Genomic DNA, 25,239 nt, shown 5'->3' on the forward strand with positions numbered 1-25,239 from the left:
GCGCTGTGAGCTGTACTGGCGCGCACACACACCAGGCTTCAGGAACCGCCAGATCATCTGTGGGTATTACATAAAGAAGAAAAAGCTACAGAAATCCTAGGCAAAAAAAAAAGCCCACAAAGGCTGATAAAGTCCCTGCTTGCAGGGCGAAACCTTATGGTTTCTCCGCGGGCCTGTGGGCGCGGCAGAACACGCGGCATGTGCTCCAGTCCAGCAGCTTCAGGTCATTGACAGCCGCACACATGGGGTGGAACACCCTCAGGCACTTTTTCTGCGCACATTTCACCACCGCGCCAAACGCGGGCAGCCCGCGCTCTTTGCAGAACTCGCAGTCCATCTGCCAGACATTCGCAGGGACGTTCTCCAGGCCGCACACCACAGCCGACTGCTGGCGCGCGGCGCTTCGCGTCACCACTCCAGCCGCGGGCATTTCAAAGAACGTCTGGCGGACAAAGTTGGCACACAGGAAATGCGCATGGCTGCCCTGGCGCACCGGCAGTAAAAGGCCGTTCTGGTATGCACACAGGGCACAGGACACTTCGTCTGTGTCCAGAACGCAGTTGGTGCACCGGTACCGCCCGTCGTCCTCTGGCAACCCCGAGCACGGCACGTGCAACGTCAGCCCACACTGCTGGCACTCCACCGGCGCTCCGTCGGAGATCGGCTGCAAGCATGCGCCGCACACGCCTGCCGGAGTGTTCAGCGACGCCAGCCGCCGCACCGGATCCACTGCTGAGATCTTGGCGCGCTTATTGTCGGAAACCTGCTGCTCCTGGTGGCAATCCGCGGGTTTTCGCTTCCGCGGCCGGCCCCTGGGCCGTTTCTGCTGCGGCTTCTCAGACCCTGCGCCAATCGTTCGGATCCGGTCGATCAGCCTGCGATCATCCTCGTCCTCCTGGAACCACTCCTGGATGTCAATCGTCACCGAGTCCCCGACACACTGGCAGTGCTTGGCCACGCGCGCCAGCTCCAGCCACCGCGGCAAGGCAAAATTCACGCTCTCAGCGCAGTTGAACCCGTGGTTGAACCCGGCATGGTAGCCCATTGGGAACGTCAGCACGATTTCGCCCGCCCGCTGCACCACCTTGTTGCACGGAATCCCCTGCTGCGCCAACAGCCGTGGCGACAGAAGGAACGCCTTGTGACGAAGAAACTGCGAGCATTTTTGGTACTCGCTGGCAAACACGCCCTGCATTGCGGTCTCGAACCGCCCGTGCGCCGAAATCGGCACCGCAAACCACGCCTTGGGCGCTCCGAAATGAATGTAGTTGATCGAATACAGATCCATATCTTCCACGTGCCACGCAAACGTTGCCTTCCACATCCCCAGGTACAGATACGGGTCGTTCACCCCGGGCACCCGCTGCCGCATCCGCCGCAAAAGCCCTGGCAATGCCCGCACGTTCCAGTGCGGAAACTGCGCAGGCTCCGGAAACAGCGTCCCCAGCACGTCCGCCCCGTACAATGGCCGGTTGAACGTCAGGTTCTTCCAGTACACGCGCTCCAGCTCCTCATTCTCCATGTACTCGCGCGCACTGACAAACAGCGCCCGCCCGTCTTTTGTAAACCCGTGTCCACTGCCCTCCATAGCCTCTGACGTGTCTGGTTGTGCCCTGTACTTGGCTCCGCGCCGCCCGGTACTTTGCCCGTCCCGACTCCGACCGGATCTCTGCCCGCAGCGCTGCAGCTGCCGCCTCTGTCAGCTGCACCTCGCCATTCTCATAGTCCACCGCAATCCCCACGCTTTCCGACCCATACACTATGGTCTGTGTCTTCCTCTGGCTTTGTGCCCTCCGTCTCCTCTCTATCTCCTCCGTCTCTCTTATCTCCTTGTCTTCTGTCTTCTTTGTCTCTTTGTCTCTTTTGTCTCTTTTGTCTCCACCTCAACCTTCACCACCGGAGTCCGGTAGTCCTGCTCCTGCGACTTTTGGAAAAACTGCGCCAGCCGCAGCTTGCGGTGGAAATCCACATTATACTGGTGGAACGTTCCGCTGTTCCCGTTAAAATACTGCTGCAATGGGCGCATCGTCGGAAACCCGTCCTCTGATACCTCCCGCCACCGCTTACTCTCCAGCTGCTCCCGCCAGGCCCGCGGCGGAATGATCTTGCACACCCCGCCGCGCTGCGCCAACGGCTCTATCGCTGCCACCAGTCCTTCAAAGTCCTCGAACTGCTCCATCGTCGGGCAGAAAACGGGCACCTGTGAGTTCGGGTAAAAGTAGTACTCGATGGGCTGCGACCGCAGCTGGGGCGCAAACAAGGGGTCTGTCATTTGTTTGTGTTTATAAAAAGAATAGAATATAAAAAATTTCGAAAGCAGAGACAAGGAAATGTTTTTCAGAAGGAAGCTAGAATTTTTTGTTTTTTTGGAACAAAAAGCCTTTGCTCATCCTCCACGTGACTGCCTACTGAACCCACTGCAGCGCATAGCTGTCCGCCTGCACCTTGGTCTTGTTGTCCAGCACCCACGCCACCTTCTCCTTGACGCCGATCTTGCGCTTGCGCTGCACCTCAAAGAACTGGATCACCTGCTCGCGTGTCATTCCCAGGCTGCCGGCCTGCGGGTCCTCGCCACGCACGATTGCCCGGATCTCCGCCTCGCTTGGCAGCACGTACTTGTGCGGATACTCGTTGAAATCCGCCGCCATCACAAACGGCACTTTGTAGTTGACACCCGTCTCAAAGTACTCCTTGTGCAGCTCCCGCATATCCACTCCCGCCAGGCTTGCCGGCTCCCACTTGGCCTTCTCCTTGCGCACAAGCAGCGCATCAATGCCCTCGTGCATGTCGTGCGACTGCAGCCGGTGGTGCGCCAGCTGCAATTCCAGATCAAAGGCGCTGCGGATTCCCAAATGCCGCCCGTTGCGCAGCTGCTCCAGCGTCACCTTCAACGCGCTCGGCGACATCTTGCGCAGCGTCGCCAAAGTGCTCTGAGCCCACTCGCTGCCCTCCTGCTCAAGCGCCTCCTCGATCGCCTCCACTGTGTTGTGCTTGAAGCACCGGTCAATCGCCGCCCGCACATCCCGCAGCCCATAGTCGAACTCGGCCGGCTGCTCGACAAACTCCTCGATCGCGTCGTTCACCGCATCGTAGTCCTGGGTGCCCAGCTCCTGCAGCCGCTGCTCTAGCAGCGGAATCCGCGCATTCGGCACATAGTGCGTGGCAATGCCCGCATACACAACGTCCCGCCCGCGCAGCCAGTGCCCAGTCATGCCCAGGAACGTGCCCGTCTGGCCGTCCAGCCGAGGCAAAAAGAACGTCGCCCCGACATCCGGGAAAAACCCAATCTTCGTCTCCGGCATCGCAAACACCGTCGACTCCGTGGCCACCCGGAACGGCGCATGCACCGACAGCCCCACGCCGCCGCCCATAGTGAACCCGCCCATCAATGCCACCACCGGCTTCGGATACGCTGCCAGCATGTGGTTCACCTGGTACTCGTCCTGGAAGAACGACAGCGCCTTGGCCATCCCCTCCGTCTTGAACGTCGACGACACCTTCACTACATCGCCACCCGCGCAGAACGCCTTCGTGCTGTTCGACCGCAGCATCACCACGTCGCACAGGTCTGACCGCTGCCACTCCGCCAGGTGCCGCTTGATCGACTTGACCATTTCGTGCGTCAGCGAGTTCAGCGCCTGCGGCCGGTTCAGGACCAGCGTGCGCCCCGTCAGGTTGCTCGATGTAAGCACCTCCTTGTCGCCCGAGCTCGTCGCCTGCGTCCCCAGTGTCCGCTGAATGTTGTCCAGCCGTCTTGCCGCTGCCGCCATTCTAAATCCGCCGCTCAATTTGTGAAGCGAAGAAACCTTTGAAGCAAACATGAATAAAGAAAGTAAAGACTCCTTTTTTGCTCTGTCGAGTATTTATATGCGTTGTATGGAAAAGAAGACAAAAAGGAGAAGAAAATTGAGGCGCTTTGTTATCGGAGCATAGAGGAAGAGATAGCCGAGCCCCCCGGATCCCGTAAAAAAGTTCCTGCGGGTGCAGCGGAAGATCGGTTCTCCCACCATCCATGCATAATCCGTGGGTAACAATTTTTAATCCTTCTCAGGCGCTAATCTGATTTATTTTGATCGCTGCCCTCGCCGACCAAGCTCGCGTCGGCCAGCGCTGCCTCGTCGATCTGCGACAGCGACCAGTTGTTCGTATCCGGGATCTTGTCCACCACCATCCACACGCATGCCAGCGACACCACCAGGATCCCGCACCCCACATACAGCGGCGTCTGCGTGTACTCTCCGCTAATGCTCCGCCCGCCCACCAGCCCGCCCACCATCTGCACTGCAAGCAGCAAGCCTAGGAACCGCACCGTCGCATCGAAGTGGTTCGTCAGAGTCCCGATAATCCACAGCGTAAATAGCAATGTACACGTCGCTCCCATGCCGCTGAAAAACGACGCCGCATAATACAGCCCCTCGTGGTGTTCGATCCGGTACTTGTTGATTGCCTCCAGACCCGCAATCCCCCCATTGCCCTCGGCGTGCTTGGCCACCAGCGCAATCAGCAGCGCCAAAGTGACCACCACCAGAAGCACGTAAAAGAAAAACCCGTACAGACCGCGCCGCCGCCGCGTCACCGACCCGGTATCCAAAACCGAGCCCAAGGCCAATGCTGCCAGTGACCCCAAGGTCCGTCACCACCGCCGACAGCTTTGTCGCCGCTACCATCCCCGCCGTCGCCTGTGACGAACGGGAACGAAAATATAAACGGCACAAGGAGCCACAGCCAGACGCTGCCCAGAACCTCCAGCACCTTGCCTATCTCTGTCTGGGCCTTTGGCTGGCACCGCCAGCACATATACGCCGGTGTCCCGCACCACCTGCTCCGCAGGGCTCAGAAGCAGCGTCAGGGGCGTCCCAATGCATATAAACACTAGCTGCACCACCGCCGAGTTCCAGTTGCGCCCCTCGCCGCCCTCAGGATTTGAACATAACGTCGCCCAATGTCAGGAACAGCTCCAGGCTGATCAGAAACACTGCCACTGCGCGCGCCTTCTGCTGCTCCCGCGGATACGTCAGCACCATTGTGTTCACTGCCAGCATCGCCATTGCATACCCAATGCTGTTTAGAATCGTGCCTGCAAGGTAAAAGCCCGTGTATAGAGTACTTGTGCACACATATAATCCCCGCTGCATACAGGATGCCGCAGAGCCCGCCAAAAAACAGCACCACACGCGCGCCCAGCAGGTTCACTGCAAAGATCCCTGCTATAAAGGACAGCCCGTATGTCATTTGCTGCTTCCACGTCCCTGCGTACTCAAGCCTGTGCTCTGGTGATACAATTCCCGTTGCGCTCCGCACTGTTAGTGCCGGTATACACCCGTTTATCAAGAAAACCCCGTACAAAATCAGTAGCTGTGCCTGTGGACTGCGATATCTCATATTAACGTGGATATAATTTTAAAATGGCCCCCGAAATAGATGCTACTGCGACTTGTAGAAAAAGAGAAATGGTATCGAAATAGTCAACGAGTGCATTGCCGTCCCATCCAGCCAAGGGAGGAAACCCCGCTCACACAAGCGTCCTCCTTTCCACAGGACTAGCAATATAAAAAAGCTATCCGGTACTCGCGCTGCAGCAGCCATCGCGCTTCGCGACAATGGAGACAAGCTAGGTCTCAATTTCCGGCAACAAGAGCTGAAATAAAACAAAACACCACCAGCATGTGGTTCAGCCACCAACCTCACTACACAATAGCCGAACTCAATACCACGTCCCTCTTCCCACGTAGAGTGCAATGTATTACTTTAGCTTCAAGTCAACTAGGCGCTCCAGCTCGCGCACCCGCATGCTCAGCTCCTCGTTCCGCTGGTTCGCCACCGCCAGCTGCATCTTCAGCACGGTCACCTCCTTGCGCAGCTGCGCCGACTCCAGCGTTGGCACGTCAATCAAATCGCTCATCAGAATCTCCTTCGCTGCCGGCCGCTTCTCGGGGTCCTCCGACATCAGCCATAGGATAAATGCCGCTTCCTTTGGCCACATCTGCACAAACGGCTGCGGAAACACCCCCCGCCGCAGATCCTTAATCACCAGCATCCGCTCCATTGCCGTCGCAAACGGATAATACAGCTCAAAGAAGATAATCCCCAGCGAGTAGATATCTGCCTTTTCGTTGTACTCGCTGGTCTGCGTCGTCAGTTGCTCCGGCGCCGCATACGTGATCGTCCCCACATTCGACGTGTGCGTCGCATCCCGCGTCCCCGTCGAAGCAGCTCCCTGCCCGCGACTCCCGCCCACGGCTGCTCCCCTGGCTCCTCTGGCTGTTTGTGACGAAGGCGTATTCGTCGGTGGTCGACCGGATCTCCAGCGTTGATTTTGTCGCTAATCCGAAATCACCGATCCGCGGAATAAACGTCACCAGCAGGCGACTTGCCAGTCCCGCTCGCCCGACGCACAGGCGCCCCAGCTGCATGCCGCATTCCCGCAAGCCGCGCCTTGCTCGCTCCCACTGGCCGCTCATACATGCCACCGGCGCCCTCATGCATGCTGGCTCCTGGCGAGCACAAGGGTGTGCCCTGCGAGTCGCTGTTCTGGCTGGCAAGGATCGAGTCAAACACGACATCCCAGTCGATCTTGCGGCTACCAGTGCCGCACGCCACACTGTGCTTCTCCCTTAGGTTGCCGCCGTCAAAGGCATCCCACACATCCGAATGCGACTCGAACAGGGGGCTGCTCACCGACATTGTCCCAGTCGATACAGTCCGCGACAGCATATCAGGCCGCCCGAACCCGCTGCCGCTGCGACTCAGCGCGCTGCCTGCGGTTGTCTGTAAACATCATGTCCAAAAATACATTGGCACCCTTCAGGTCTCGGTGGATCACGCCACGGATCATGGAAGTACTTTACGCCCTCCACTATCGCTCGGAACAGCCGGATGTTCAGAATCGGGTCAATAAGCCTGTCATGCTCCAGCACGCTGATCCACGGACTCGCCATCGATTGTATGCTCATCGCCCGCTCGTGCCGCTCAGCTATGCGCTAGATTGCGCTGGCTCAGGTACTCTTGCAGTGTCGTCTGGCACAGCTGCATCTGCACAAACAATGTTGTCTCCACCACGAAATTTTGCGCGAAATCCAGCCCGCCGCTCTGGCTCGGCATCGACCGTGGGATCACCCCGGGTCCCATGCTGTAGTTCGAGTCCACATCTAGAAGCGGCTGCCCCTGCGGATTACTCAGCCGCGATCCCTGCCGCCGATGCTGCCGGCCGATACTCCTGCGAGCGGCCGCTTGATCGGAATTGGCTGCGGCGCTTGATGATGCTTGCCGGCCCAATATCTTCCTGGCCCCGACTGCAGTGAGCTGAACTGCCATGCCCCTTGTTGCTTGGACAAGTGTCCAGATGAGCTGCTCTCGGGCCATTGCATCTTAAACACAGACTCGTCCTCCTCGAATGAGACAATATCAAGCTCAGACTCGGCGCAGTCGCACCCGGCGTCATCAGCAAACACGACTCCATCGCTGCAGCTGCTCAGACTGTAGTTGCTTTAGCTCCTCATCGCCATTGCCATCGCTGCTGTTGCTCGAGTCGCTGCTGTGGTCCTCAAGCACATTGGCAACTAGCACACTGTCGCATGACACGTCATCAATTCCCTCGATCTCCACTGTATCATCAGGCCACCGCTGCAATACATATATCTTTGCCGCCTGACCGCTCAAACACAATCTTCATCTGCCTCCTGCTGCCACGTAGTCCTTGCCATTGGTGTGGCCAAGGCTCACCTCAAGCATCACTGCCTCCTCGCCAGTGTAAAACTTGTCGCCAGAAAAGCCCATGCCGCTGATTGCAGTAAGCAGTGACCGGCTCCGACGCTGTGTTCAATCCGACCGCTCTGCCATTGGCTGCTGGCAGAACCGAGCCACGCCGGCGGCCAAACGGATTGCGCAAAGGCTGCATATGCGTGCCAGAAGCAAGCTCTGAATCCGATTCTGATTCGTTTGAAGATACAGTCAGCTCCTGATGGCGCCGCTGACTGTCTGGCGTAGCAGATCGGTCAAGCCCTCCGCTCATCGCAGCGTGGGCACCGAATGGCATGCCATACATAGCCGCCAGCGGCGATGTCGAGTGAGCTAGCCGGTGGTTCCCAAACGACGACTTTTGGCTGGACCCCTTGCGCCGGATCTTGGTGACCTCAATCCAGCTGCTATAGTATCTGACGATATTCGGGTGGTCCAAGTTCGCCAATGTCTTGATCTCCCGCAGCGTCTTCTCTGCTGTGATCTCGCCTTTGATCCGGATCTGCTTCACCGCATAGCGACGCCCATCAAGCTTATTGCGCACCTCATACACCTTGCCGAATCCACCCTTGCCAAGGCACCGCAGCTGGATAAAGTCATCATGGTACCGGGACCGGTGCATGTCCATCACCATATTTTCAAACGTTGTTGCAGATGAGGCCTGACACGCGGCTGCTACGCCGCATCCACATTGTCTCGTGCATGCTACTGTTGGCTGCACTGGCGCTACGCGCCCGACCTGACGTAGGCCGCGAGCCCTCTGATACTCTGCTGCTCCGCGTGGCCATGCGTGGCAAATCAATGCTGTCAAACTGGTTCTCCGAATCAGATTCAGACGACGATGGATGAACGAGTCGCCAGTCTACCACCATTGTCGTTGCTCCATGACCACTCATCGCCTATTGCCTTCGCTATCACTGTTGTCGTCGTCATCGTCGTCCGCTGTTGTCGTCATCGTTGGTTAGCGAAATGTCAAATGCAAACGAATCGTCATCATCGTCGCCCAGCCCAGTGGTCAGCGACCGGATTCCTGTCTCAATGTCCCGCTGCTCATACGATGCCAGCGACTCCTGCGCCTTCACCACCAGCTGCCGGAATGCGTCAGAATAGGTAGCTCTGACTGACGCAACCTCATCAACATACTCTTTGCCAATAATCCCCATTGAGTACAGCGTACGGCAGATTGTGAAAAACAGCCGCCGGTTACGCAGAGGGTCGTCGTCGTACGTGCGGCAGTAGTTTTCCAGCAACGATACAAACAGCATCCGGCTCTGCACATCCCGTCCCATCGTCCCCGAGATTTCCGGCGGCAGACTCATCCCCGGGAGGAGACTGCCCATCCCTGGTGGCAGTGCCTTGCCGAATCCCATTGAGTTCTGCCGCACCAGCATTTTGGCTATGCGCTGCCATCAAGTCCGGCAGCTGCTGCATCGGAGACACATCGTTGTTCGCTCCAGGCACCGGCAATTGCGATGGAGATCGTGTTGCCCAGAATCGCTGCGAACTGCCCGTCTCGCTGCTATTGCCTTCATCCCCGCTGCTATTGCCCTCCCCGCTGCTATTGCCCTCGTCGCTGCTGTCAGCTCAGCTGCCGGAACCGCCCTGTGGCACCTTGCTGGTACTTTGAACTGTCCGACTTGGATCGCTCGGCGTCGCTGCCGTCATCATCGACATTTTGTATTTCTGTTGCGCGGCTGCTGGCTTTCGTGTCGCTGCTGGATCGATCAGCCATTGAAATGAATAGGCAAAAGTTGTGTGTATGTGTAAATACCGACAGGTGGGAGAAATATTTACAAAACGGGAGGACTGCGGTCTGTGCTTTTATGCCAGCCTATTATGCATATGCCCGGGACAATAAATTATGCAATGGTGCCTGCACTTTTGTTGACGTTGAGAAATTTAGTGACGATTTGGAAAAGAAGGCGGTGGAAAGCACGGAACATGGAGGAAGAAAAGGAGTCTGCAAAAAAAAAGTGTCAAGGCCTGCGCCCGCCTAGGTGAAAAAAAAATAAACCGATGGAGCACCGCGATTGGCCGCAGTACCGGAACAAGCTACGTGGCCGGTGCAACAAGGCAAATCGGTGTGATATGCAACGAGGCAAACCCAGACCCACCAACGCACAGTGTAGCATTGATGTATGAGTGCTTAATACATATCTCGCCATGGGTCATCGTATTGACCTAGGTAGCTGCTATTCAAACGAACTCAACATCATAAAAACAAAAAGCCACATTAGGACTGCATGTCCAGCAGTCTCAATATAATGGACCCCTCAAGCATCGTTGAAGAAGATGGATACTGTAATGCGTAGGTGACAAGTGCGACCATGGAAAACATCGGATGAAAACACTCTGGCCATATCGTTGGCTGGCTGCGCTCAGCTTCAACACTGCGTCGCACCCACCGTGTAATTCATCATCGTACAGAAGCATTGGACTCCGCACTCTAATAAACCACTCCTTTGACTCTTTCCCAGTGACGCACGTCCGATTTACCAAGGTCAAATGGGCCATGGGATATCTTCTTGGTGCCCACGCTCAATGTATATGCGGATTGTGTCTCCTAACTGTTAGAGAATAGCTGTTGGGTCTGTCTGAAATGTCATCGAAATATGACCAGCTGGCATCCTTTTCCATTAGAGGCAATTGAGCATGGACCAGAGCTAGGCTGAGGCAGCAAGCAGCTGTCCTTTCCACGAGCCTGGAAATCATGTTGAGTCGAGTGACAAGGCGGACCTCCAAGTAGCGAGCCTCAGCGCTCTTCACAAGATTTATAGCTAAGACACAAAGCTTGGACAGCTTTTCAGCGATTTCCGCGCACCATAAAAGCATTTACTGGTCATCGCCATCCCTAGTCACAGAAGTTATAGTGCGCAGGGAATTGCTGCGTTCAGTCAAAGCCTTCTTGAGTTTGTTTAGCCAGCGCAGCAAAATCCCAAGCGTGGTCGCAACGGAGACAAGCAGCACCTTCCGCTCATCGCTAGCCTCTGCGTTGGCCTGCCTCCTATAGTCCTCAAATAGCTGGTGATAGCGAGAGAAACGACAATCCATTGCAGCAGATTTTAGAGATAGAAACCAGCTAAAGGAACATTGAACTCAGTCTTAGCATGAAGTGTGCTCGGAGTTTATATGTACAGAAACAAACCGAATACTAACCAGAGTCCGGGTGGTGCTGTATATAGTGCACTAGGCAAAGCTACATTAGCTTTCGATATTATTTTAAATCGCCCAAGTAAACTCCAGATGTCAGCTCAGTTCAGCTGTCCATGCACGCTTGGGATCATTGAATAATCTTTGTCAAGCTGGTATTGTCTCAATAGTTCGTAAACAAGGTGTGTAACATCACACTGCATCCCAGAGACCTGGCGTTCTCTTTTAGAAGCCTCATAGCAGGGAAATCAATGTGTCTGCCAGGTGTCGCATGTAGTGAATATAGTGCGCGAATATCATCCGCATATGCGGACTTTTTGGACAATAAGCAAACACTGGAAATCAAAGCCAGTTCAGCCACGCTGTGTCTATGTTTAAAAGCAGCAGACAGATCTGTTTTGTCCGTGGTCACAAACTCACCTCACTGCACCAATCTACACACTTTATATTTGCCATGGACTCTGGTCAAGTGTTCACTTTCTTTGATGCCCGGACACTGACAAGTCTGCAGTAGTTTACCGCGGCTACTTTAAGAAAAAGCCGATTGCCTCTGACCAGCCGATTGCTTACTCGGTCCGAATCGACGGGCGCGACCTCTCTGTAATCGCCAATCCATCAGCAAGGAGCCATGTCCTCGTGTCGGGGTCGCGAGAAGGCATGTCCAAGAGTCGAGCATCAATGAGGGGATTTGGTGGTGTCGCATCAGCAAAGAAGGAAGGTCTCATTAAGGGAGCTTGGTCGTTCACGGATTTCAAGGGAAATGCGTACAAGTGGGATGTCAAGTTTAGTGGCAGCAAGTGGTGGCTGTATGACGCGGTGAACCAAGAGGTTGCTTTCTTTGAGCGAAAGCCATGGAGAGTTGAGATCGAAGGGTTCCTGTTCATCCGACAGCGCGTCTCAGAGGAGCTCCTTTCCCTGATTCTTCTAACAAACAAGCTTGTGCACAATCGTGTCAAAAGTAGCGAGCATCCCAATGGATAAAAGGCGCAGTTTCCTTGGACTATCTTATGTTCTGGCTGGTGGAATTGTCCTATATCTCAGCAAACTGCAATACGTGATTCTATGCAAGCCCCATGAAACGAAATATCTATTCGCAGCAGTGCAATTTTTACGCGCAGCCTAGTCTACAGTTATCAATAAAAATATTAAACCTGATTCGCACATCTGATTGAATGGGTGTGCTTTGCGGTGCTGCCCACCTGGAGAAGCTACACGATAACCCCGTATCATGCTGCTATAAAACCTGTACGGCCATAATCCACTACTCCGTATGAAGCTGCTATTGTTCTGACTCCATAGGTGCTACTAGTTTGCAGATTCTCTAGTATCTCTAAATATTATTCAAATGGCATCTAATCTTTCCTCTTCATCAAACACTGTACCAAAGAAGGCATTGACAGTAAACACCCCCAGCGGCTCGTCTTCTCAGCAGAATTTAATGGTGGAAATAGCGCGTGCTCCAACCTCATTGCAGCGGGTAATGAATGCTACCGATCCAGCCAGCTTCGGAGTGCTGGATCAGTGGAACCAGCAACTAGCAGAGATTGCAATTGGGTTGCAGCAACAACTGGTGGGTCTACTTGCCCACCAGCAATCTGGCTACACACAGTCGCCGCTGCCGCGTTTACCAGCTGGGCAGATATCTGCGTCACATGTAGACATCGCCCATGTCGATATCCTTCAGCTTATTCCACGTAGCGTGTGTCGAAGCGATGTCATTTATGGAATACGTCGAGTATACACTCTGGATTGCTCAAGAAACAAAAAATGCTCGCTAAAGGGCCACCTACAAAAGTTTGACATCAACAAGTCCATGATAATCAATTCGCACCCGGTCAGTACCCGGATCGACGAGTTCTTTATTGAGAGTAGCTACGCGGAGACATTCATCCAAAAGATGATTGATGGCAAGGCTGCTTCGTCTATCGGCATCGATCCGGCCAGTATAATCTGTCAGGAAATCAGGCAGAGTGGACAGAAACCGTCTTCACCATACTACCGCGGGATGCTTCAAAGTGCATACTTCGTCATCAAAAATGCTAGGCACACCAGGGCCCTAGAGTACATCGCAGCCTACACAAAAGAGATTGGTGTTGGGATACCAGTGCACGAGAAATAGCTGGCCAAGACGGACTGGCCCGATGCACTCTATCCTATGGGTCCATTGCGGTATTACTCACCTGCCGCAATAGCTGCACAGCAGGGGCTGGTGTAGTATTAGTCCCCCTCCCCATAAAGTCACACTCATCACGCTACTATCAAAGACAGTATTGGCGTTTGCCGGTGCATCATTTTTATATTCGCTTTTGCACATACTCATATCTCATTGTATTGATCAACAAATATGGCTAATGATTTCACCAACGACCCCACCTACCCTTTTTCCCAGAAAGGCGAAGCTGTTGACCCGAGAAAGAGATCTGCAGATACCCTTTACGTGTATAGCGAGGGAACGAAGAGGCGCAATATTTCGGTTTCATTGCGACCCCCAGCCACACCGTTTTCCGATATACTAAACACCACCAGCCCGTCTTCCATCGTGCAACTGGATCAGTGGAACCAGCAGCTCGCCGAGATGGTCATTGGGATGCAGCAGCGACTGGCAGAGCTCATTGCTAACCAGCATGCGAAGTCTGCGCTCTCTCCACCTCAACTTACAACGTCAAAGGCGCCGGCGGCTCTAGATATGGACAAGGCTGGCATTGATATCTCCACAGCAGTGCCTCAATGCGACTGTCCAAGCGATATCAAATACAGAGTTCGAAGGATCTACACAGTTGACTGTGTCAAAGACCGCTCAATTTCAGTCAAACGACACCTACAAAAGTACGGTATTACCAGCTCGATGATCATATATTCTCACCCGATTAACGACCGCTTCGACGAGTTCATTGTTGAGAGCACTTACGCGGACACGTTTGTACATGCTCTGTACGATGCGCATGCCGTCGCAGTTATCGGCTATAATCTTTCCGGTGTTGTCAGTCAGGCGATATCGCTGGGCGCGCCGGTGCCAACCTATAGCCAGTACTGCCGCAGCCTAGTCAGTGCTTACAAAATTGCGCGAGGAACGAAGCAGTTCCGAAGCAAAGAGTTTCTGCAGGAGTACGCCGCTGAGATTGGCATCAGGCTGCTGTAGTGCTGACTGGTCATTTATGCCACTTGAGTACTGGCCACTTTCGCTTGGCTCCTCCACCCCCATAAATATATTAATTCGGTCATCGCTGCTATAACGGACGGCTGTGTGGAGGGCAAACATCACAACGTACCAGCTCCGCACGTCAATAACTTGTTTGCTTCCAACATTGTACGCCATGTCGCTTAGCTTACCAAATGCTGCTTTTGACCATTTCTCTCAAACAGGCGAAGAAAATGCAACAAAAAAGCGGCTAGCAGAGCCCAGCTACGGCGGTGCTAAGGGTCAGAAGCGGCAAATGTACACTGTCGTTCTACAGTCTGCGCAAGCACCATTCCTCGGTGTGCTGAATACAGTTGACCCCTCCGGCATCATGCAGCTGGATGAGTGGAACCGACAGCTGGCAGAGCTAGTGGTACATTTCCAAACCAGGATCTCTGAGCTTACCCTACCTCCAGCTGACGAGCCGCAGCAATTGTCAGATCCTGCCCGCTCCATGGAAATATTCAGCCCGAAAAAGAGTCAGGCTGCCAATCACGCAGAGTCATGTGCCTATATTTTCATTCCTTCTAATGCATGCCCCAGCGATAAGAAGCACAGCGTTCGGCGGGTTTATATATTGGACTTTCCAAGAATCAGCGGGAAGAAAGCTAAGCCTAAAAAGCGCCTGAGTACCCATGGTGTTAATACTGCCAAGATTCTCCTTTCCCACCCAATCTGCCCGCGGGTCGACGAGTTTTTTGTTGAAAGCAGCTATGTAAACGAATTCGTCACCAAAGTTCGCAGTTCAGGGCTGACTACGCTCTGCACTACCGATGCCAGCAAGGCACTGTGCATTGCTCAGCGCACATCCAAGCCAATACTGTCCTTTCAGAGATATTGCAGCAAATTCAGGACCGCATATATCACTCTCCCGAAAGCGGCTAAAGGCCGATGCACCAGGTATCTTCAAGACTATGCAATAGAGGTTGGGATTAAACTCTGATGTACTTTAGTTAAATAAACAGACCCATATATGGCAATGGTACGGTGCCTCTCAGATAATGCATGGTGTCTTGTATTCTTCCATAAACATGCCGTTTGATGCCATTTTGTTATAGCAATATGGCCATGAGTGAGTAGGCACATCATTAAGTAATATATCACGCAATGCCCCCAATATTTCCTACCGCCATTTATCTCGGAGTGCTGACACAGTTGACAGCAAGAAGAGGCCAGCGGATTCCAATAAGTTTGGCGTCGTGATTCAGAAGCGGTAGCAGTATTTTGTCCTACAATTTGCGCAAGCACCATTCCTCAGGATGCCAAATGCCGTTGACCCATCCAGCGTCATGCAGCTGGATGAGCGGAGCTGACAGCTGACGGACCTAGTGATAAACCTCCGAACCAGGATCTCTGACCTTGTCCTGTCTGCAGTTGCAGGCTGCAGCAATTGGCAGATCCTGCCCGCTCCTTGGAGACATTCAAGTCGAAAGCAGCCCCTGGTTCCAGGCTCGGTAAAGCCGATCTACCCTGGCTTATTCATCCTTGCGGGTGTCCCAGAGATAAGAAGCACAGCGCTAGGTGAGTCTATATGCTGGAACTCCTCAGAGCTATTGGGTAGAAAGCAATGGTTAAGGAACTCTTGAGGGCCTGTGGCACGAGTACTGTCAGGATCCTCTTTTACTGCCCAAACTGCCTGCTGGTCAATGAAATTTTTGCTGAAGGCGGTTAAGCAAACGAATTAGTTACCAAGACTGGCAGCTCAGGGCTGACTACGCCATGCACTACCGATGCCACTGAAGTACTTTGCATTGCTCAGCGTGAAAGCAGCCCATCGCTACCCTGTCAGGAATATGGCAACAAATTTAGGATAACATATTTTAATGCCAAACAGCAAGACAGCAGCCAGTCCATTGAGTATTTTGCGCAGTATGCTGCGGAGGTCGGGATGGATGCTGTCAAGCAGCTGGCGTAATTGACGCATTTCTGGCAGCAGAGTGGTGTATAGCAGTCACAGTTGAGCTACTGTCCTTTTAGCATTTGTTGTGTCCCAACATGAATGCTCTCTCGTTACACTGGTGATAACTATTGAAGCTAGAGTCACTCAGCGTTTCTGTTCCCAGCTGGCATTCCGCAGGCACTGATCAAGGATATCCGATCATAATTATCTCATTCTGGCCATTTTATTTCGCCACAACACACTGCAGACAGAGCTAGCCTTTTGTTCCACTTGCCTGCAATTTTTCCTCGTTTCAAGTATTTTGCAAGTTGCTGGAATGTCTTTTACTCAGCTAACAGTGTCGCGGCCAGCGTTTGTCGGAGATGGGTCAAATAGCGGCGACAGTGCAAAGCGAGTGAAGCTCGAATTCCCTACGAAAGCACGGACCGAGAGAAATTCAGTTGTCCTGCTGCAACCTGTCTCGGTTGTAATCCCCCACGGGATGCAGCCCGAGGACGCTGCTGGTCTTGTGCGCATGTGTCAGTGGAACCAGGAGCTGTCAGCAATGGTGATGCATCTGCAGAACCGGGTAGCTGAGCTCCGCCAGGCGCAACAGCATGCACCAGGCCAGATGCCATCAGATTCGCCCATGAGTTCTGCATCGACACTCGCTCCAACGAGCCCGCTGAACCAGCAGCCAGACAGGCCATACCAATCACTACGGCACTGCGACTTCAAATACGGGGTTCGGCGCATATACATATTGAAACTTCGTGCAACCAAAGCGAATATGGCGCAGAAGCTTAGTGACATAGGGATTGACTCTGACTGGGCAGTGCATGTCCAGTTTTTGACGCTGAGTGTGGTTGAGGCCTTCGTCAAAGCAGAGTTTTCCAAGCAGTTCTTCGATAAGCTCATGGAAGCTGGTATTCAGGTGCTTGATGGGTATGAGCCGATGACAAAGGCCCACCCAGGCCTTACAGATGGCGAGGCGACGCATATAGCAGCGTCATACGGTACGGTGCTGAGAAAAACACTCAAAAAGTTGTCCGCGCCGACTTGCTCTGTAGAGGAAAAGTTCCTTCATTACCTCCGAGAATATGCCAAGGAGATTGGCGCTCCGCTTAAGGCCACCGTCGTCCAAATGGTGTCACGGCCAGCCCAGCAGACACATTGATAAACTTTAGCAATCAGCCCAGCAGAGCTGCACGATCGGCTAAGATCTGTTGTTTTAAATTGCCAGCTGTGACACAGCCCTCGTCTCACCTCTCTTCTCCACTCTGCCTCCAATCGACTTTTTTTTTCTCTCTTTACACTACTCGTATTCTAGCAATATTTGATGCTTCCATCGCCTAGCCACTCGCCAGATCAGCTGCAGCACCACGCAGACCAGTCGCCACACACCGTGTTGCCGCCAAAAGAATTTACAGTGTACAGGCCGAGGCTGTCCGATTTTTCATCGCCGCAAATGTCTAGCCCATGCGCTTCACTTGAACCCGTTAAGGTTAAGATAGCACCAGAAACCCCACCAGAAGAGGCGAAAGAGATCGCAAAAATGTGCGAGTACAACAACGAGCTCCGGCTGATAGCCGAACTGCTTCAGAAAAGGATCACAATATACGAGCAGCAACAACAACAGCGGAATCAACAGATACAAGAATACAAAGCAGTAAACCAGGAAACAACGCCAACCAATTCTGATAAAGCCAGCACACAAAGCCGCTCTCTCAACCCTTCCCCCGAACGACACAGCTACGCCAAGAAGGATTCTTGTGGAGTTTGCACACACGGCCTGCCTGAGCCATCACCTGTCGAGGCCAAGTATGCCATCCGCACGCTGTACATAAAAGGCATGCGTGTCTTTCCATACCCCTACATGGACAAGGTCCTGCGGCACTACGATATCGACGATCTGGAGATCTACCATGTCAACTATGTGCTTCCTGATGTCTGTGAGATATTTGTTTCTCAGCGAGATGCTGAGGTTTTGGTGCGGAGACTACGGCGATACGACAAGGCTATTTTTAAGGGCTTTCACCCACTGCATATTTCGCTCAGGAGCAAGATGTCGCTGGAGACAAAGAAAACCGAGTACAGAAAGCGCTTGCTGACCAGCTATCACAGATGTGACAATGGGAATTTCCGCCGGTTCGTGAAGAACTACTCCTACAGCTTGGGAATTCCACTAGGCTCTACGATATAGATCAGGGGCAGGGCGTATGTGTCCTGACAGACACGCGGACAGCCGGGATGTGCATCTGCACGTCGTTTGTGCTGTGCATCGTTGCCTGGGGATTGTGTTACAGGAAGTCTGCTTCCTTCTTCTTGCACATCCTGCCTCCCGCTGATATTTTCAACCATGCTGCCACCTGTTATTTCACAAGGGTGAGACGATGCCTTCAGCAGTGGCACAAAGAGACAGCGGGTTGAGGAGCACGCGCATAGGGTCGTTTTGAAGACCTCACCAGTGCAAATAATGGACCTGGGAACCGGTGGCGGTCCGAGCCAGCTCGCACAGTGGAACGACCAGCCCTCTAGCCTACTTTATGGTCTCCAAGGAGAGCTGTACTTGCTATTGCCGATGCTCCCAACTGGTCACCTGTCATCATCGACCGCGCCCGGGCCGCTGTCACCATTTCTGCTGCTTGGTCCCTCCACCGACCATGTGTCTGATGACTGCACTGAGGAATTTGCTTCCTGTGACCAACACCTGCACCCACACTCACCCTTGCCCTCGCCTCTCTCACGCAAACTTGGCACATACACTGTCGACATCCGTCCCTCACACACCTGTCGCAGCGATAAGCGGCACAGCATGCATCGCATCTACACGCTCGGCTTGATGCGACCGCAAAACTCATCCATGCGAACTCAACAGAGGAAGATGGGTATTGACTCTTCATATGTTGTACATTCGCATAATGTTGTGTGTGGTGTGAACAAGTTTGTCGTTGAAGCGTCGTATGGGCGTATGTTTGTCAGGCATTTGAATAGCATCAAAGGTGTCAAGGTCATACGGTTTTTTGACCTGCTGCACCCGACCTACAGTGAGCTGTCCCCGGCGCAGTGGGCAGCACCCCCTGGCATGTACAAGCAACGAGTGAGGACGACATTTTGCGATTCCAAGCCTAGCAGACCCGGATTTATGGCGTACGCGAGGGATTACAAGAGAGAAATCGGGCTCTAGCCAGCTTCCACAAAGCGGATGCAGGAGTGAGATCTGCAAAGCAGACATAGGCACTTGCTGCGCCTGATATCAAACGTCGGGAGATGTGGTGCGGGCTGTAAACTCTTTCCTCTCTGTATTCCAAATATCTTGAAATAAACTCATTTTCTCTACCTCACCAGTCATGTCATCTAGCCTAAGTGTGGGCCAAGAACAGCAGCAAGAACAGCACCAGTTGCACCAGCAGTGTGAAGCAAATATTTCGATGCCACCACAGAATCAAGCACAGCAAACGGCACCGCTACAGTCACTGCACCTGGTAGAGGCGTTGCAGCAATCTCTGCTTGCAGAGCAGGTATCTCAACAACCACTGTCAGAGGAACCTGCGCTAGTGGAAGCAACTTCTGAGCGAGGGCAGCTACTGGGGCTAACGCAAAAATCGCCTGTGCACCAGCAGCTCCACCAACAGCTCCAGCGACAGAAGCTCCATCAACAGCTCCAGCAGCAGCGCCAGCAACAGAAGCGCCAGCAGCAGTTACCAAGGCCTTTTCTTGAACAGGATAGTATGGAACCAGCCGCTGCTGTTACCTCACTGACAATTGACCCACCACTCTCCGCAGTAGCATCGTTTGCGCAGCTACCTATCTATTCACCATCGCCAATCTACCCACCACCACCCATGCTAACGGTGTACCAGCCAGTATTTCCATCATTCGATAGTAGCAGCTTCAGTCCAAAGAAAGTGAAGTTTAGCATCGACACTATGCAAGACGTGCTGCCAGCATCAGCGTGCCAGGTCGAGCTTGTTCCCATCACCGTTCCCATCCTGCCTACTATGACGATGCAGGATGTCACAAACATAGTGCAAATGGGGGAACGCAACCGCGAGCTGGTCTCAGCGCTGTTGGCTACTCAAGACAATGTCCTGGCTCTTGAGCATGGCCAGCTCCAGAAGCGAATCCTCGCCCTGCAGTCGCCAATCCTACCAGCTAAGATTGGCAGTGCTGCAGCGACATTTGGCTCCGTGTCAAGCCTGCAGAACTTTGCTGTGTCAGCAGCCAACTCAGGGACAACAGCAACAGTCGAAAAACTGTCGGCAGGTCTTTCCCAAAGCCATGTGACTCTAGCTGCACAGCCCAGGTCACGCGCGCGTGTGGTCAGAAAGAATGTACGCACACTCAAGTATGGCATGCCCAAGCAAAGTGCGGCCGAGGAGAAGTACTGCATGTGGCGCATCTATGCCAAGGGCCTGCGCGAGTACGGGTCGGAGCACGAAGGGAATTTCCTGGCGCATTATGACATCGGCGACCTTGACATATTCCACGTGTACTTTTCTCCATCAGGCACCTGTGAGTTTATTGTAGCTGAACGTGATGCCTACAAGCTTGTTAAGAGGCTACGCAAGCTGAACAAGACAATTTTGGACGGGTATGGCCCGCTTCGGGATGTGGGGAAAGCAGAGGACACTGAGCTTGTCCGGACGCAGTACACAAAGCAGCTGGCTGCTAGCCTCGCCAAGTGCCACAATCGAGACTTTAAACATTACGTCGACAGATATGCGCGAGATGTCAATCTCAGCCTGCCAGCCAATCAGTCGGGGAGCTAGGCGACTGTGGGATGTCGATATCTATTATTGTACTTATTGAGCATTGTTTCCGACATGTGTAGTTCGACCCAAGTCTTGCCACAGTGTGTTTCTGGCATGTCTGGCTGCAGCTTGCTGGCTTGAATAAGGACACGCAGCGCTAGCGGTAAAAGAGAGTGAGGCATGTTGGCCACTTGTCCTTTTCCACTAACTTTCTAATTCAATCAAACATGTCTTTTGTTAGCAAGCAGCCTTTTATGTATGCCTCTCACCAGGACAATCTAAGCAGCGGTATGAAGCGACAGAGAAATGGGAACCCAGCACGATACTCAGTCTCTCTGAAGAGTGAAACGGGTGCTGTTGCAACGACGGTTCATGGCGACGCTGCTGTGAGTGTGGGCCAAATTTCGCAATGGAGTGAGCAGCTTTCCAGCCTTGTTTCCAACGCCCAGGACTATTTGAGTGAGCGCACTGTAACCGAGGCAACCCACATCCATCCTGAATACTCTGCTATTTCTCCGTCCCTTATGCTGGTGGAGTCACTGAGTGAATCCAGCAGCAATGTGACACCAGCCACGCTCTCCAACCCTTCAGACATTCCTGTCATTTATGTGTCAGACTTTCCAAAGGAGCCAAGTGTCTCTGACAAGCGAAAGCCGCGTATCCCGATTTCACAGCGGCTGGGCCCCAGAATAAGTAAACCAACTAATAGCAGGGCATACACAGCCGACAACTTGAAAAGGCGCAGAAAACACTCAGTTGTATGCAAAAGTGACTTCGTTCACAATATCAGACGTGTCTATATCTATGGGCTCATGAAGCCCCCAAATATCTCGATGCGAGCTTGCCTCAGCAACAGCTACGGTGTTGACCCAACGGGCATCATATTTTCACACTACATCGCCTATCAAGTAACTGAACTATTTGTTCATGGCCAGCACACGCAAAGACTAACCAACGGGCTATCCAAATTGAATAGCGTATTGCATCTGAAGGGGTTTAAACCATTGGAGCCGAATGTCCTACCACACTATATACTTTCATTGGCGCAACTAGATGCTTTTCCAGGCATATACAAAGAGAGCATTAGGGCCACGTTTGGGAATCCACATATGTTGAGGGGAACGTTTGAGAGATACGCGCAAGAGTATATGGTGGAAATTGGAGCCGTGGCTCTCGACAACACCATGGCCGCTCCTGGAAGACACATTCTCTAGCTCATGGCCAATAGTGACCCCTGTACGCCTCTGTTTGGGCGCTACCCACCTATATAAGCAGGTTTTACGGCTAGTCACCTCAATATTCCTCCTTCCTTATTTCATATAGCATGTTATCATACATTGCAACATACTTCATGGAAAAGTACTCGGAAAGCCACCTTATTACGAACTGCTGCAGGAGGTTGTTTGCTAGGTACATTGCATACGAGATACTACAGGAGCCTTCAACTGAGCGCCATCAAGTCGATGCCGCTATGCGATATTGAAGAGCTGCACACATATTTGATACAATTTGCTGTGTCTCGCGTACGAACTACCCAGGGGATAGCCCTCTGCAACTGTTTAGATATGTTTGCAAACACCTTTCCACAACGTATGTCAGCATTTAATGATGTTAGACGAAGGAATGAAGGAGGAACCCTTAGGCTGTTGCAAAGCCGAGTTAATTTCTGCAAACCATGCTGAATCGGAGGGGCAACGAGCCTATGTCCAGGACCTTGATATGCAGCCTGCCGGCACGTTGTCACAAGACAAACTCTGATAAGAGCTTGAGGTATTTGGTGGGATATGGTGGGATATGGCCACCTCTCACATTAATCTCATCTTTGGTTCATTTGTATTCAAATAAAATACTGTTAATGTATGTGGCATATATTGTTGATATTATCCCACTCGTGACAGTGCAGAGCAGGGTGTATATATACCATGACGTCAGAATCTGCAGCTTGCTTTTCTAACAAACGTGTACGAGAGAATTGCTTCATGTGCGTGTGCGAGAGAGTGCTTGTGTAGAGACAGCAAGTATTGTGTGCTTGCAGGGCGACCCATGCATTCCCATGGTGAAGCCTGGAGAAGCATATGTCCCTTCAACCACTCAGGAGCGCTCTAGCGGGCAGACGGACACTTTTGGACAACTGTAGTGTATGGGCACGTGAGACTAGCCACGAGGGAACAAAGCACACCCCCAGGACGCACAGATAAAAGGCCGTATGTGACAGAGATACAGATTGTTTCCACAGGTTTATTCTTTTACTCAAAATACAAACACGTCACAACAAAATCGTATGTGCCATAAATTCGGTCAAACAGGCTCGGGTGTGATTATGACAAGCCATCCTTTTTTCATTTTTCATTCTCAACCATTTTGGTTCTTTTGTTGTATCAATGCCATTCGATAGCCAGCATTCGTTTCTATCTGTCTCAGACGGCAGCGGTCAGAGTAGCAGCACTAAGCGTGTCAGAGAAGATGAGCCGGTGCGGTATGCAGTTTCGCTGCAAGAGACACCGGGGGCTGTCATGCAGGTCCTGAACTTGGACACATCGGCAAACATCGGCCATATTTCGCAATGGAACGAACAGCTGGCCAGCCTGATTTGTAACGTCCAGGAGCGTATCAGTGCTCTCTCAGCAGCGCCTGGGCCGATTGAGCAGCAACCCACAGCTACAATAATCTCGCAACCGCATATTTCAAGAGAGCAAGCGAGCAGCTGCACCAGCACATTGGCACTGGCTGAATCACATGACACCAAGCAGTTTTCAAGCGGCTACGAGCCAGATCAGCGGTATAAATCCGATTCAGACGAATCGTACTTGTCAGATAAAGCACCGCGCATTCCGATCTCGCAACGGCTTGGTTACACGGCCGAATTGCAATTAGCGACTGGCCATGCGTCACTGACAAGGAGTATTACTGGCGTGTTTACGACAAAGTCTGGGCGACGCTCAACTACATGCAAAAGCGATAGAGAGCACGGCCTTCGTCGGGTGTACACGATGGGTCTAATGAAACCAAAGAACTGCTCACTCCGTCAGTACTTGGCGGGAATTGGTATCGATCCAGCTGGTATCGTGTTCTCGCACCATGTTGCGTACACGGTCAATGAACTCATAGTTAAAGTCGACTCAGTGCAGGCGTTATGCAGAGAGTTAGGCAGGGCTGACGGCGTAAAGGTCCTCAAATTCTTTGACCCACTGAGACCCATGCATTCGGAATTATCGTATGAACAAAAACAGGCTTTTCCGGGAATATACAAGAAGAGGCTAAGGGCAACGTTCTCTCCCACCTATTCATCGAGAATTGGATTTGGTGACTACGCACGTTCTTATACACGGGAAATCGGGATAGACGTCTGAGTGCATGTTTGAAGCTGCAGCCACCCACGGCGTGTTTGCTGGAGGGCTTTGGCAAATACACTCAAAGTAGAAGCACAAGCGAAGCTGTAGGTCGAGTGGGCACTAGCCCGCCAACTAATCTATCTAGAGGGCCGCATATGGAGCGGCGGTTGGCCATAAGTCTTATGCAATCGGTGTGAAGATATCCATTCTCTATACCCCCTCGTCAAAACAGCGCATATGACTATCCTTTTATTTTTCTCGCATTTACCATGGTCCTTGGCACTCAGCATACAGATCTTTCAGCCCCATGCGATGCTAGCCAGAGCAGGAATGCAAAACGACAGAGGACGGAGCAACCCACGCAGTATTCTGTCTCACTGCAAGAAGTTTCGGGCGCTATAACGCATATGCTTAATGCCGATACAAGTATGAGCATGGGCTATATCTCTCAGTGGAACGAGCAGCTGATGAGTCTAGTATGCAGCTTCCAGAATAGAATCGACGATATGTCTGCAGCCCCTGAGCCAACCGAGAGCCAGCCCATTTCCACACGAGTATCGCAGCTGTATGTGGCACCACCAGGGTTGGCCAGCGAGACTATCGGTACTTTGGCGCAAAGCGATCCAGATAGCTCGACTACTACTTCTCCTGCAGCATCCCCTTCAGACGATTCATCGCGGCATATTCCGATCTCACAACGACTCGGCAGCCGAGTGACAGAAACAGCTAGTCCACTGGCAAAAACAAGAGTGGTAGTAACAAAATCAGGGCTGCGCTCGACGACATGCGAGAGTGACTATAAGCATCGAGTCCGCCGTATATACACGATGGGTCTGATGCGACCCAGAGACACCTCCATGCGCCAGTACTTGGCAGACCACGGGATTGATTCTACCTGTGTCATGTACTCGCACCATATCGCCTATACGGTCAATGAGTTTATTGTCAGGGTCAAGTATGTGCCGACACTATGTAGAGCGCTAGACAGGATCGAGGGCGTAGCAGTACTCCGGTTTTTCGATCCGCTGAATCCAGACCACCGGGGGCTATCGTATGAGCAGCGGCAATCGTTTCCAATACTGTACCGCAACTGTGTGAAAGGGAGATACGACACAGCCATCACAGCAAGACGGGGCTTCATCGAGTACGCACTGGACTATTTAAAGGAGATTGGTATTTGAGCAGCAGTGTAGAACCGACTACCATATC

General features: G+C 52.7%; 14 protein-coding genes across 14 annotated transcripts; 8 read left to right on the forward strand and 6 right to left on the reverse strand.

Annotated features, from left to right (window-relative positions):
• Positions 1 to 154: 154 nt before the first annotated feature.
• DL89DRAFT_295336 (JmjC-domain-containing protein) lies at positions 155 to 2,272 on the reverse strand (the record flags this gene model as incomplete). Its single annotated transcript, XM_040890627.1, has 3 exons — positions 155 to 1,591; positions 1,620 to 1,778; positions 1,883 to 2,272. 3 exons carry the CDS (start codon positions 2,270 to 2,272, stop codon positions 155 to 157), a joined length of 1,986 nt encoding a protein of 661 aa, XP_040740434.1.
• Positions 2,273 to 2,405: 133 nt separating this feature from the next.
• On the reverse strand, positions 2,406 to 3,770 carry DL89DRAFT_260097 (ClpP/crotonase; the record flags this gene model as incomplete). Its single annotated transcript, XM_040885749.1, has 1 exon — positions 2,406 to 3,770. One exon carries the CDS (start codon positions 3,768 to 3,770, stop codon positions 2,406 to 2,408), a length of 1,365 nt encoding a protein of 454 aa, XP_040740435.1.
• Positions 3,771 to 4,769: 999 nt separating this feature from the next.
• On the reverse strand, positions 4,770 to 5,717 carry DL89DRAFT_63901 (uncharacterized protein). The gene has a single exon (XM_040891913.1). It carries the CDS (start codon positions 5,380 to 5,382, stop codon positions 4,873 to 4,875), a length of 510 nt encoding a protein of 169 aa, XP_040740436.1. The 5' UTR covers positions 5,383 to 5,717; the 3' UTR covers positions 4,770 to 4,872.
• Positions 5,718 to 6,016: 299 nt separating this feature from the next.
• On the reverse strand, positions 6,017 to 6,671 carry DL89DRAFT_63889 (uncharacterized protein). Its single transcript, XM_040891912.1, has one exon. It carries the CDS (start codon positions 6,561 to 6,563, stop codon positions 6,072 to 6,074), a length of 492 nt encoding a protein of 163 aa, XP_040740437.1. The 5' UTR covers positions 6,564 to 6,671; the 3' UTR covers positions 6,017 to 6,071.
• On the forward strand, positions 6,672 to 7,512 carry DL89DRAFT_63888 (uncharacterized protein). The gene has a single exon (XM_040891911.1). It carries the CDS (start codon positions 6,780 to 6,782, stop codon positions 7,299 to 7,301), a length of 522 nt encoding a protein of 173 aa, XP_040740438.1. The 5' UTR covers positions 6,672 to 6,779; the 3' UTR covers positions 7,302 to 7,512.
• On the reverse strand, positions 7,513 to 8,474 carry DL89DRAFT_63887 (kinase-like protein). The gene has a single exon (XM_040891910.1). It carries the CDS (start codon positions 8,369 to 8,371, stop codon positions 7,724 to 7,726), a length of 648 nt encoding a protein of 215 aa, XP_040740439.1. The 5' UTR covers positions 8,372 to 8,474; the 3' UTR covers positions 7,513 to 7,723.
• A 192-nt stretch (positions 8,475 to 8,666) lies between these two features.
• DL89DRAFT_295339 (uncharacterized protein) lies at positions 8,667 to 9,469 on the reverse strand (the record flags this gene model as incomplete). The annotated part of the gene is made up of 3 exons (XM_040890628.1): positions 8,667 to 9,140; positions 9,178 to 9,313; positions 9,360 to 9,469. The coding sequence occupies 3 exons, from the start codon at positions 9,467 to 9,469 to the stop codon at positions 8,667 to 8,669; spliced, it is 720 nt and encodes a 239-aa protein (XP_040740440.1).
• Positions 9,470 to 11,341: 1,872 nt separating this feature from the next.
• Positions 11,342 to 14,026, forward strand: DL89DRAFT_295340 (uncharacterized protein; the record flags this gene model as incomplete). Its single annotated transcript, XM_040890629.1, has 5 exons — positions 11,342 to 11,356; positions 11,392 to 11,531; positions 11,571 to 11,781; positions 12,668 to 12,830; positions 13,380 to 14,026. The coding sequence occupies 5 exons, from the start codon at positions 11,342 to 11,344 to the stop codon at positions 14,024 to 14,026; spliced, it is 1,176 nt and encodes a 391-aa protein (XP_040740441.1).
• A 175-nt stretch (positions 14,027 to 14,201) lies between these two features.
• On the forward strand, positions 14,202 to 15,008 carry DL89DRAFT_260103 (uncharacterized protein; the record flags this gene model as incomplete). The annotated part of the gene is made up of 1 exon (XM_040885750.1): positions 14,202 to 15,008. The coding sequence occupies one exon, from the start codon at positions 14,202 to 14,204 to the stop codon at positions 15,006 to 15,008; it is 807 nt and encodes a 268-aa protein (XP_040740442.1).
• Positions 15,009 to 16,183: 1,175 nt separating this feature from the next.
• Positions 16,184 to 19,287, forward strand: DL89DRAFT_286190 (uncharacterized protein). Its single transcript, XM_040889852.1, has 4 exons — positions 16,184 to 17,091; positions 17,275 to 18,092; positions 18,134 to 18,329; positions 18,367 to 19,287. The coding sequence occupies exons 1-4, from the start codon at positions 16,282 to 16,284 to the stop codon at positions 19,129 to 19,131; spliced, it is 2,589 nt and encodes an 862-aa protein (XP_040740443.1). The 5' UTR covers positions 16,184 to 16,281; the 3' UTR covers positions 19,132 to 19,287.
• A 109-nt stretch (positions 19,288 to 19,396) lies between these two features.
• On the forward strand, positions 19,397 to 20,716 carry DL89DRAFT_270005 (uncharacterized protein; the record flags this gene model as incomplete). The annotated part of the gene is made up of 1 exon (XM_040888525.1): positions 19,397 to 20,716. A coding segment is annotated over one exon (1,320 nt), but the record flags the coding sequence as incomplete, so codon positions are not given.
• Positions 20,717 to 20,925: 209 nt separating this feature from the next.
• Positions 20,926 to 21,912, forward strand: DL89DRAFT_260106 (uncharacterized protein; the record flags this gene model as incomplete). Its single annotated transcript, XM_040885751.1, has 1 exon — positions 20,926 to 21,912. The coding sequence occupies one exon, from the start codon at positions 20,926 to 20,928 to the stop codon at positions 21,910 to 21,912; it is 987 nt and encodes a 328-aa protein (XP_040740445.1).
• A 1,167-nt stretch (positions 21,913 to 23,079) lies between these two features.
• Positions 23,080 to 24,048, forward strand: DL89DRAFT_260107 (uncharacterized protein; the record flags this gene model as incomplete). Its single annotated transcript, XM_040885752.1, has 1 exon — positions 23,080 to 24,048. The coding sequence occupies one exon, from the start codon at positions 23,080 to 23,082 to the stop codon at positions 24,046 to 24,048; it is 969 nt and encodes a 322-aa protein (XP_040740446.1).
• A 251-nt stretch (positions 24,049 to 24,299) lies between these two features.
• On the forward strand, positions 24,300 to 25,211 carry DL89DRAFT_260108 (uncharacterized protein; the record flags this gene model as incomplete). The annotated part of the gene is made up of 1 exon (XM_040885753.1): positions 24,300 to 25,211. The coding sequence occupies one exon, from the start codon at positions 24,300 to 24,302 to the stop codon at positions 25,209 to 25,211; it is 912 nt and encodes a 303-aa protein (XP_040740447.1).
• Between the last annotated feature and the right edge of the window lie 28 nt (positions 25,212 to 25,239).

Source organism: Linderina pennispora, assembly GCF_002104995.1.
Source record: "Linderina pennispora strain ATCC 12442 chromosome Unknown DL89scaffold_15, whole genome shotgun sequence".
NCBI lineage: Eukaryota > Fungi > Kickxellomycota > Kickxellomycetes > Kickxellales > Kickxellaceae > Linderina > Linderina pennispora.